We start from the raw sequence: 11432 nt of genomic DNA, 5'->3' as shown, positions 1-11432 counted from the left end.
CAGGGTAGGGGAGCAAGAGTATGAGGCTAGTTAGGATTCTTCAGGTTTTATTCTTTTTGTTATAGCCCTAAGTAGTGTATATGATTTTTGAGAATGAATATATATAAAAATGTACATTGATGTTTGAAATTATAGAATATGTTTATTTATTACTGATAGATGATATTAGATAGTTTTGGTTATTACTTCTTAAAATATTAAATGAATAATTCTTCCAAATTAGATCATGGGGCATCACAAGTGGTGCAAAAGTATGTGTTAGGTAAGATGGAGAAGTTGGGCTTGCCTACATGCAAAGTGACTACACTAGTTTGTGCATAAGCATTTAGAAGACAAAGGTGGTGAAGATGGGTTATGGCTTGTTTTCTTGAGGCATTGTGATTGAGGATGTTTGAGGAGAAGGTTTGAGTGTGACTCATGTAGTTTTTGAGGTAGGTAGTTACCTATGTTGCGTGCAAGTTGTGCAAGAAGATTTGGAAAGCTGTCTTAGGAGGAATATCGAGACATGGGTTTGGGAGTAGTGCTATAGACATCAAAAAGATTTAAGACCTTGGAGTTGATGCCTTTTGGAGATGTGTATCAAATTGTAAAAAAATTGTCCAACTTTTAAATTAAAATATTTTAATTGTGCAAGTGTATTTATGTATGTACACATGCATTTTAAGTATACATATATTTTAACATTTCCATTTCATTTAAACCCAACGTTTTTTAATATTATTATATTTTCTTATGAATGTACTAACTTATCCAAGCAACATGATAGTAGGGCCTAATTCAATTGAAGTGAATTAAGGATGAAGATAAAAAAAAGTATTTTTTTTAGAAGAGAATATTCAACATAAGTGAATAAGATATTTTGATAATTTTTTAGTGAAGATTGTGAGAGTATAATTGATTTCAATGATCTTAGCACCCTAAATGAAAATAATTTTTTTTATTATCATATCAGTAAAATCTAAGTTGTAGAGACTATAAAGAAAATGAAGTGTGGAAAACTAGTGGGACATAATGATATTCTAATAGAGGTTTGAAAATGCTTAGGATATCAGCGAATTTCAAGGCTTACTATACTTCTTAATATTATTTTGAAGACTAAAAAGTTGTCATGTGAGTGGAGGAGTGTGTTGGTTCCTATTTTTAAAAATAAAGGTGATGTGGAAGAGCATGTGGTAATTGTAATGGCCAAATTCTCATTTAAAACTACTGTGTTTCATCTTTTTCATCAACCCCAAGAAACTTAAATTGCTTCTATCTTGTAAATGATTGGTTATAACTATTCGATCATGAATTTGGGTATTCATCGAAATAAATTCATTTCAGTTTAATTTGTCTCATAATCATAATATACATATCTTCTATTTTAAGCATATATTCGTTAATTATGTTGTTTTATCTTTTATTAAGTTCTTCACGTAATTTTTTGGTTTATTTTATTCTATTTTGAAAGAGAGACAATAGTAACTCACTAAGGGCTGTTTGGTTGGAATATTTTAGGGTGTAAAGTATTTCAAATGTAGAGATTTTAGAAATTTTGATATTTGGTTTGAAGTAAAAGGAATGCGAAGTAAATTTTCAATGTATTTGGAGTAGACCGGCTATTTTATTTTTAGTGCATTTGAAATTCCTCCTATTTGGGCGATTCTAAATACACCGCAAATGCATTTTTTGTCAGTCACTGCCAGCCACCGCCACCTCTGACTATCTGCCACCTTCACCTACGGCTGCCGCCACCTCTTGCCACCGCCACCTCAAGCCATCACCACCTCCGACCGCCCACCGCTTGCTGCCGACCACTGTTGGCCACTCGGACACAACTTTTTTACACTTTACATTGCATTTACTTTACTTCAATCAAAACAAAAAGAAATAAAGTCATGCATTCCTTTTATAGTGTATTCCTTTTACATTGCATTACTTTTTTAGACAACCAAACTACCCTTAAGTGAAATGCACAAAATAATGGAGGAGAAATATCATAATAGAGTTTTATATATTATTTTTCATTGTAAGAGTGCCGTTATAAAAAAAACTAAGCAAGAGCAAAAATAATCTATGAGATATTTGCATGGTCACACAAAAAGCCCACCTGACCACCTATATGGCATGCATGAGAAAATGACATAAAAATGAGCTGTTTACAATAGATAGTTAAGATGTGATATTGAACTAAAATGCAGATTAGTGAGTATGAATTATGAAATGGTTCTGAGATGAGCTGCTAAAACTTGCTTTATTCTATAGGCACCTCAGGAGCATTATATTTCTTTTCCTTTGACATCACCACCTCAGGAATATGAAATGGTTGTATCATCACCACTGCACTTTCCCCAACTATCCTTTGTACTTAACTTTTATAGAAAGTAGTCCCATGGACACATGAAGCTTAATAACTTTTTCTCAGCAAAAAGGAGTTTAATTAGCATCATATTTAATTGCAATTCGTGAATTAGACAATAATTTTAGTAAACAAATACTGATCTTATAGATTTAAAAATCAAAATTCTAGCTTTAATCTCTTAATGTGGATCTTGGCTTTATCATTGCACATGATATATAAAAATATTTGAACAGCTGAAGTTGTCATGTATGCTTACTAAGGTTTATTATGTGATGATAATCAATACTAGTAGACCACTCTTGTAAAACTGGGGTTTGTGTGTTTTCTTTCTTCCATATAAGGATACATCATATATATATCAAGTATGATTTTCATCTCATCAACAACTTTATAACACCTATTTGAGATCAAATTTATAAATGTTTCTTTTTTAATCATTTATGTTGAGTACAAGATGTTAATTTTATTTTATGCAAATCATTTTGCACAATTTTTTATTTTTTTCATAATTTTCTTATAATAATTATTTTATTGTCTTTAGGATTTAGCGCATATTCATCTCCTTTATATATGCCCAAATTATCTGAAGCCTATTTTTTTATTATTTTTTCTTCCTAAGGTGCCATCCTCTCATCTCTAATATATTTATTCTGAATCTTTTTTAGCTTTCTCTATACACCCATCTTCGCATTTATCATTTTATCTAAGTATATGATTGATTTACTGTATTACATGATTATTTCTTCAATTAACCTTACAGTAATGTTTATTCCTCTAGGAAATAACCATTATGGAATGGGAATATCATGACTGTACAGTAGCTAGCTAGCATCTTCAGTTTAATATTTGCTACTTCTGAAAGCTTTAAGAGCGGTTAGTTTACATGGTCAGACAAGAATAGCTAGCTTCTTACTTAGCTTTGTAGTAATCGTATAAGGCGTTCTTTGGCTGAGAACAACACATTGATTCTATTAAGGGCAATGCTTTGAAAATAACTTGATGATTGTCTGGTCAGTTCTTTCTTAGAGTTTGCAAGAAAATGTATTTGAAAGATTCTTGTTTTATAAATAGCTTGGAGAAGTTGTATTTAACAACTTTGCTTCTATGCGCTTATCAGATAATTTATTTTCTTCCATCTTTTAAATAATTTGGAAAACAGATCAAGTAAAGGGCGATTTAATTCAAAAAACTACATTAATTTTCATCTCATTTAGGGTTCCAATATTTCTAATGAGCTTTTGTGTATGTTTTTTTTTATTAATTTTCTTTCAACAATTTCTCTCATTTCTTTTCTTAACTATCAAGTAACTTGCTTTACTTTTATATTAAAACCTGACATTGTTTTAGGTTTTTCTTCATTTGGCTGGAATGGAGGATCCTCTTCTTCTGTTCTACCTATGAGTTAAACATCCCCACTAAATTGACAAATCCCTTAGACTGATAACTTTAAACTGTCCTATATTGAAAATTGTAGAGATGAGGTTTCTTTCTTTCTTGAAGAGGTCATTGTTGGTGTAAAGGATTGGAATCTAACATTGGTTGGATATGATCTTGGAAGATCTTATTCTGGTAAAATTTTTATTTCTATTAAGTGTTTGCGGGTACTAAAAGATAACCTCCATATCCTTGCTCTCTTTAAATTTTTTTTTTTTTTCTCTTTTGCTTCTATTGTGGCATAGATATTGAGAATATATGGAGGCGTTGGTTCATTGAGGGAAAAACCCTTATTCTTAAAAAGTAGGCATGGAGCTTTAAGTTGATTACAAATGATGTCAAGGAGATCTCCATTTAGATCAAACTATTGTTTTTTTCTTATATGTTGTCGGAATTCATAAGGGTATTTCTAAAATGGTTAACAATATTGGATCACATTTGTTTGTTGACAATGTAATTGAGGAAGAAGATAGGATTATCTTTCTTAGGGTAATGGTTTTAATATTGATTGTTTGGAATGTCTTCCTTTTAGAGGTGAGAATAAATATTGAAGGTGGGAGAAAAATGGTTGAAAACATTTAAAAATTTTTTTATTGGCATCTTGAGCCTCCACTCTACTCCTTGATAGACTTTTTAATAACCTCAAATTAATATTTTCCTCATTTCCTAAAAATTGATTAGTTGAGAGTCGCAGCGTTGGGTGGACAACATCGTGGCATTTAGCTCTGCAGCTTTCTAGAAGTTTAGGATGTCTTGCGATGTTGGGTCATTAAATTCATTTGTAATGAAAATATAAAAAATCTTTTTTATCAAAACCCTCGCCATCCCTCTCTCTCCACCATTTTCATTTCTTAGTTGATGAGAGAAGAGAAAGAAGGGAAAAGAAAAGAAGAGAGAGAAGGAGAAAAGGGGAGAGAGCAAGTGGGTTCAGGCCATCATGTTTATGCTAGCAACCCCACATTCGATAAAAAAGTTCTTTAATTAGTCATTGACCCCACAGTTGATGTAGCCTTTGTTTTTTGAGCTTAATCTCTGCAATTACATAGCAATGGGCTCTCTTTCCCTTAGTTTCATAATCAAGAGAACAACCTTTTTTGATCAAAATTGAATAGAGCCTTGGTGAATACTAAATGGTTAGACCTCCCTTCACTTTCTTCATATAAGATCCTCATTATTTCTCAGACCTCTCTCCCATTAATATATCTATTAGTAATTTTCTCAAATAAAATCATATTTTTCTCTTTAAGCTTTTTTTGACACATTGTGTTAGCTATGATAATATTATTAAGAATGTCTGAAACAACTTTGCTAGAGGATATTTGATTCATGTAGTACTTTAGAATAAACCAAAGTTTATCAAATCAATACTTAAGTAAGCACTTGGTACATTTATTGTGATATTTTCTCTAATTCTTGTAATATATTGTCAAATCTTACAAAACTCAGAGAACATGCTCCTATTTTTCTAAATTTGGATTATGATCCCTAGAACATTGAATTATCAAAGAAAGCCAAAGTCATTCAAGATAAGCTAATCTTTCGCTTCCTCAACTAAATATAGTTGGACTTATTAGAGAGTTAAATCAAACTACTTCAAAGGCAATGACAAACATATTGTAGAATTGGTCATCATCTTTAATGAGACCTTCTCATCTTAATCTCCCATCGTCTTTGAAGTCATTGATTACTACCACCCTATTTTCAATCAGGATAATCACACCTATTCTTCTCGGATGGAATTTTGTGACATGCCAAATGATAAAATACTTTCTATAAATGAGACCATCATGCTCCATCTCCTATATATTCTCTGAAGAGTAAATCAATAAGGAGGTTTTTGATATGACAACAATTTCCTCGGCTTTGATGGCTTTATGCCAAACTCTTTAAAAATTATTGCGGTATGACTACTGGCCCTTCATTTATTATTGATGTGCTATAGTTTTCGAATGGAAAATGCCTAATTGATTCAAACATGCTATTATCACTCTTATTATCAAGAAACTTTATGCATCTTTGATCTTTGATTTTTTGCTCGTCTCTTTTTGCAATGATTTTTACAAAGTTGTAGCTAAGCTTTTTACACATAAAATTAATTTTATATTACCCAAATCATAAATCCAGCATGGACTGCTTTTGTGGAGGGTTGAGAAATTTCTAGAATATTATTCTTGTTGTTGCAATCTTAAACAGGTTGAAGAATAATCGAAACATTAATGCCTTGTACGCCATTGTTTTATTGAAAAAAAAGCATTTGATAGTATCAATCATTGCGCACCTTTTGAACATCTCTCTCACTCTGGCTTCTTAAAAAATTTCATCAAGTGGATAGATGAATGCGTTTTCTCTCTGTCTTTTTTCTACAACCATTAATGGAGAACTTCATGGCTATTTTGATTTTAACATTGGTCTTCGACGCAGATCACCTTGGTCTGTTGGTTAGGAGCTTTGGTTATCAATTAAGAGGTCTTAAATTTGGAGTTTCATATATGAGACGTGTGCGTGAAATGATCTTAATTGGCCTAAATATTTCTAAGAAAAAAACATTGGTCTTCTACAAGAATGCCCCTCATCTGGTGTGGTATACTGTGGAAGAAGCGGTGCTAAAAGAGATAAAACAGAGAACTGATGGTAAAAGGCTTCAGCCTGTAAGTATATTGGAAAATCAACTATCATCCTCCTCACTCAAGAGGTGTTGCCTCTTGCAGAAAATAACAACTAGCAGCAAAAGCAAAAGAGTACTATCACCCTACAAATGGAAACTACGGTAGTGGAACCTGCAGCATATAACAGAAAGCATAAAACAACTAACAGGATAATTCTAGGTAATAAACTATAGGTAAATAAAGGCTTGGACGATGGATGGCTGTGATGCACCGCATCATCATCTCCCTAATTATTTGCTATATGATCAATGGATCGGATAGGCTCTCGTCTACCTTGACAAATATGTGCAATAATATAACTTATGCTTATATATCTTAAAATGGTGCGGTGATCTCTCATTTCCTTTTTTACTGATTTTTTACTAATTTTTGGTGAAGCTAACGAGCCCGCCATCAAAACTATGCTTGACATCTTAAACTTACTCAAAGAAAGAATGGTATTGATTATTGAATGTTCCTTTAGATAAATCTAATATTGTATTCGCCAAGCCAGATTATAGTGAAGCCTCCCTATTGACACTTTTTTGGCATATAATTGGAAAAAATTATCTTGACCTATCTTAGTATATCTCTAATGATCGACAAGCTAAAAATGCCAAATTATTAATCACCTTTTGATAATCTTAACTACTGGATTGTAGGTTGGAAACACAAATTAATCTCTCTTGATGCTTACAAATGACTAAAGCTTCGTTTGAGACGGCTTTCTAGTTGCTTCTTAAAGTAATTTTTTATACCAAAAAACTACTTTAAGAAGCAGTTAGAAAGCCATCCCAAACTAAGCCTAAATTTTCTTTTAAGATCTATTTTTCCTATTGTTTTAGATTTTCTATGCATAATGTCACCATTAAAAAGATTAATAGTCATTTTTATATTCCACTTGGATGATGGAGAATTTAAGAAAATTCAAAGTATTATATGGAATGATGCTGCTCAACATTTGGTTAATGGAAGCCTTGGCTTTTTTTTTTGTTTAATCTTGTTGAACTCAATTATATTTGCAAATTTATATGCATAAAGAAGTTCATCTCTTAATACTTCTCTTTTGTGAAATTGGTGGCTGAATTTTTATTAGTCTCTTCGTGCAATTATGGGGCTGTTTGGTTTGCTGAGCAGAGAATTAAGATTAAATAAATGCATTATAAAATGAAATTTGGGTGTGTGGCATGATGAAAAAAGAATGTAATGTAAAATTCTAATAATTTTTTTCACTCCCTAGTTCATTTTTGATGTATTTTAAACTTGTTCAGGTTTGGCTTAATTCCCTTTTCACTGTAAGCCAACTGTGTTGACATCACTCGCCACAACCTCCCGTAGTTGTCAGTCGACTACCTCCCACCACTGTCGGTCGTAGCCACCCGACCATTGGCCAGTTTCGCCAGCCACCTCCATCATTTAACTTTACATTACATTAGTTTTATCTCATGCAAAAAAATAAAAAAAATAAAATAAATAAAAAAAGTCTTCTACGTTCATTTTACACTCATCAAAATAACCTCAAACATTTCAAATACAATATATTCTTTTTACTATGCATTCTTTTTTCTGTAACTCAAATTGTCCCTAAAGCTCCTTGTTTTTCTCACTTTTGATGGAGTCATACAAATGTTAATTCTATTGTGAAAAATTATCTTTATTAGAAAGTTGAAAGTGGGGAAAGGTTCTCACTTTTTTTATCCATGGATAAAAAAGTACTTTTTGTGGGATTATTTGAGAGTGTATGCTTTCTCCATGTTTAAGTTTTCCCTTCAAGCCCTTATATGCTTTATTATCTCTAATGGCACATGGAACAACATCCCACATGATTTAATAAACATTCTTGTTTGCCTTAGAGCCATTTCTGATATATGTATTTATTAGAATTTTATTAATTTTGATTTTTCATTTTTCAATTTGTGCAAGAACATAAAGGCCAATTTGGTGCATGATTTATCAAATAGGGCATTTTTGTTAAGTTTCATTTGACAATTGAAATGTACCCAGTAAGATAGATAAGTATTAATATAATATTGTTGCAGGCAAGAATATACGTGGCAGTAGTGTGAGGATATTTTTCATCTTAGCATTACATGAATATCCATTACACAAACAGAAAAGATAAAACACCAAAGTTTTTAACGTGGAAACCCTAGAAAAGAAAAAAAAAACATGGGGCTTGGCCCAATTCAAATAATATCACTAGCGTTTCAATGAATTACAAGCTTTGATCCATCCTGTAATTCAAAAATGTTGAAATTACAATAGTAGAGAGTGTTAAGTGGAAATTCAACATCAGTCGGTGGTCGGGTAGAAGTCCAGCGTCAGTTCGTGGTCGGGCGAAAGTTTAACGCCGATTGGTGGCCGGGTGGAAGTTCGACGTCTATCGGTGGCCGGGCAGAAGTCCAGTGTCAGTCGTTGGCTGGGCGAAAGTCTATAATTGATTGGTGGTCGGGGGAAAGTCCGATGTCAATCGATGGCTGAGCGGAAGTCCTGGGTCGATCGGTGGTCGAAAGAAAGTTCACCGTCACTCGGTAGCTAGGTAGAAGTTCAACATCAGTTGGTGGCCAGGTGGAAATCTAGCGTTGATCGGTGGTCAGGCGGAAATTAGCCTTCGATTGTTGGCCGAGCAGAAGTTCGGTATCAGTCGGTGGCCAGTTCGAAGTTTGATGACAGTTGGTGGCCGGCGGTGGTCCAACGATGGTCCAGCGATGGCTAGTGGTCCGCTGGTGGCCGGGCAGTGGTCGAGGAGAAGCTTGGTGGCATGAGAGATATCAGATTTCTCTTCCTTCTTCCTCTTCCTTCTTCCTCTTCCTTTTCCTTCATTTTCTCAATTTTATGAAGAATGAGAGGTCTATTTATAATTTTTTTAGAGTAGCATGGCTAGTAAAATAGTGAGAAGATCAAGGGTAGGTTGGGTGTGTTTCAGATTGATGACCAATATTGATTCCCTTCATTATGAATCATTTATGGAGAATTTGAGTGTCTTAATAATGCCAGAATTCAATGATCTTGAACTTGTTGGATTCTTCTTGTCGAGTCGCTCGATTCAATTATAAGCATGTCACATTTGGAAATCATTTGGTCGTCCAACTTAAGCTTTGAAACTTTCAAATATACTTCAGACCCTCAATTTGGACTCATTTGAGCTCAGCTTTGATTGAATTTGGTGTTGTTGGATTCGTCTATTCGAGATGTTCAATTCAACTATAAAGTTGGCTAAAATAGGATTTCGGAAGGTCCCAAAATTAATTTTGAAAATTTTAAATTCAAATTTGCTTGAGATTCATTCCCGATCATGATTATTTTTTGATGATACATATAAATAATTAGTATAAATACTTAATTAGATGTAAAAGATAAATAGTTCCCAAGATTAATTGTTCAATCGTACAAAAATTTGTTTTTTTTTAATTGTTAATATTTGATTACTGAAAATTTTAATAGATATGCATAAAATTTATATTTTTACTGGGTTTTACACATATTTTAATATTTTCTATATATTTATATTAATTTCAAACAACTTTAATACCAAATATTTTTGAACAAAAAAAAAAAAAAAAGTTAGGTCTACAATTATCAATAGGATGCTTTAAATTATTATTGCCATATATTAAACTTTTAAAAATCAAACTTGTTGTGGGCTAGATTATACGCGACGATAGAGTTGTAATTTTACGTCTTAGTGTTACACAGATATCTAGCTTACACACAGAGAACACAAGATTTTTTACGCGGAAAACCCTGAATAGGAAAAAAACCACAAGACCTAGCCCAGTTGAAAAGATTTCACTGGAATTTGAGTTGAGTACAGTGAGCTGACTCGTCCTTGAGGGCGATCGGATTATAAATGTCAACTGTATGGTTGAAATATAGTGTTAAATCTGGCATCACTTGGAATTTGCGGCGTCAGTTAGTAGTCCGATAGTGATTTGGCAGAACTCTAACATCAGTTGATGGTATGGCGGAGTTTAGGGCCTCAAGTGGTGGCCTGGCGGAGTTCATGCCCTTAGGTGGTGGTCCAGCAAAGGTGAAGGCCTCAGGAGGTGGTCTGGCAAAGGTGAGGGCCTCAAGTGGTGGTCCGACAAAGGTGACGGCCTCAAGTGGTGGTGCGGCAATTGTGAGGGCCTCAGGTGATGGTCCGGCGAATGTGAGGGCCTCAAGTGGTGGTCTAGCGAAGGTGAGGGCCTCAGGAGGTGGTTCAGCAAAGGTGAGGGCCTCAAGAGGTGGTCCGGCGAAGGCGAGGGCCTCAAGCGGTGGTATGACGAAAGTCTATAGTTGATCGGTGGTGGGGGGAAGTCCGACGTCGATTGGTGGCCGAGCGGAAGTTCTGCATTGATCGGTGGCCGAAAGAAAGTTCAGCGTCACTTGGTGGCCAGACAGAAGTTCAACATTAGACTGTGGCCAGGTGGAAATCTGGCGTCGATCGATGGTCAAGTGGAAGTTAGCCGTCGATCGTTGGCCGAGCGGAAGTTCGACGTCAGTCGGTGGCCAGTCTGAATTTTTACATATATATTATATAAAATTGAAGTAATTATATATTTAATGTCTAAAATTTATTTTTATTTTATTTTATTTATTTAATATTTAAAATTATATATTTATTTGTGTAATATTTTAATATTTAAATGTGATAGAAAAATATTTAAATATATAAATAATAGCATGGTATATGCGTAAATTCTAAAACCTATTTTTATTTTTTTATTGCGCTGGTGCCGGTGTGGCGGTGTGGGTTAGGGCAAAGCGAGGCAGGGGTTACGCGGCCTTAACTGTTAACTGTAGCCTCCTAGTCAGCGGATTACCTGAGCGTGCCCCTGACGCCAATGGCGCTCCTCGCAATCCCTGCGAGGCGGAGTCTCCCCTGCGGCCACTTACTCCTTGTTGCTACCTGGGCGGTGGTTGTCCTATGTGTCGCAACTGAAAAGGCCTCGCCTTCCTGCCGTTTCTCTTCTCCGGCCTTTTCCGACGATCAGCACCATCATGCTCATCATGATCATGATCATCATCAT

The 11432-nt window shown here is 34.2% G+C and overlaps 1 protein-coding gene across 1 annotated transcript in view; it reads left to right on the top strand.

Moving 5' to 3' along the window:
* The first annotated feature begins 11122 nt into the window (after nucleotides 1-11122).
* Nucleotides 11123-11432, top strand: part of LOC110115090 (IAA-alanine resistance protein 1) — a 27325-nt gene continuing 27015 nt past the window's right edge. The window contains exon 1 of the mRNA XM_028694614.1: nucleotides 11123-11399. Coding sequence (XP_028550447.1) covers nucleotides 11247-11399 — 153 coding nt within the window. The 5' untranslated portion in view covers nucleotides 11123-11246. The remainder of the gene's footprint in view (nucleotides 11400-11432) is intronic.

Source organism: Dendrobium catenatum, unplaced genomic scaffold (genome assembly GCF_001605985.2).
Source record: "Dendrobium catenatum unplaced genomic scaffold, ASM160598v2 fragScaff_scaffold_509, whole genome shotgun sequence".
NCBI lineage: Eukaryota > Viridiplantae > Streptophyta > Magnoliopsida > Asparagales > Orchidaceae > Dendrobium > Dendrobium catenatum.
The sequence above is the reverse complement of the archived record's forward strand: the minus strand, read 5'-3'. Positions and strand labels throughout refer to the sequence as shown.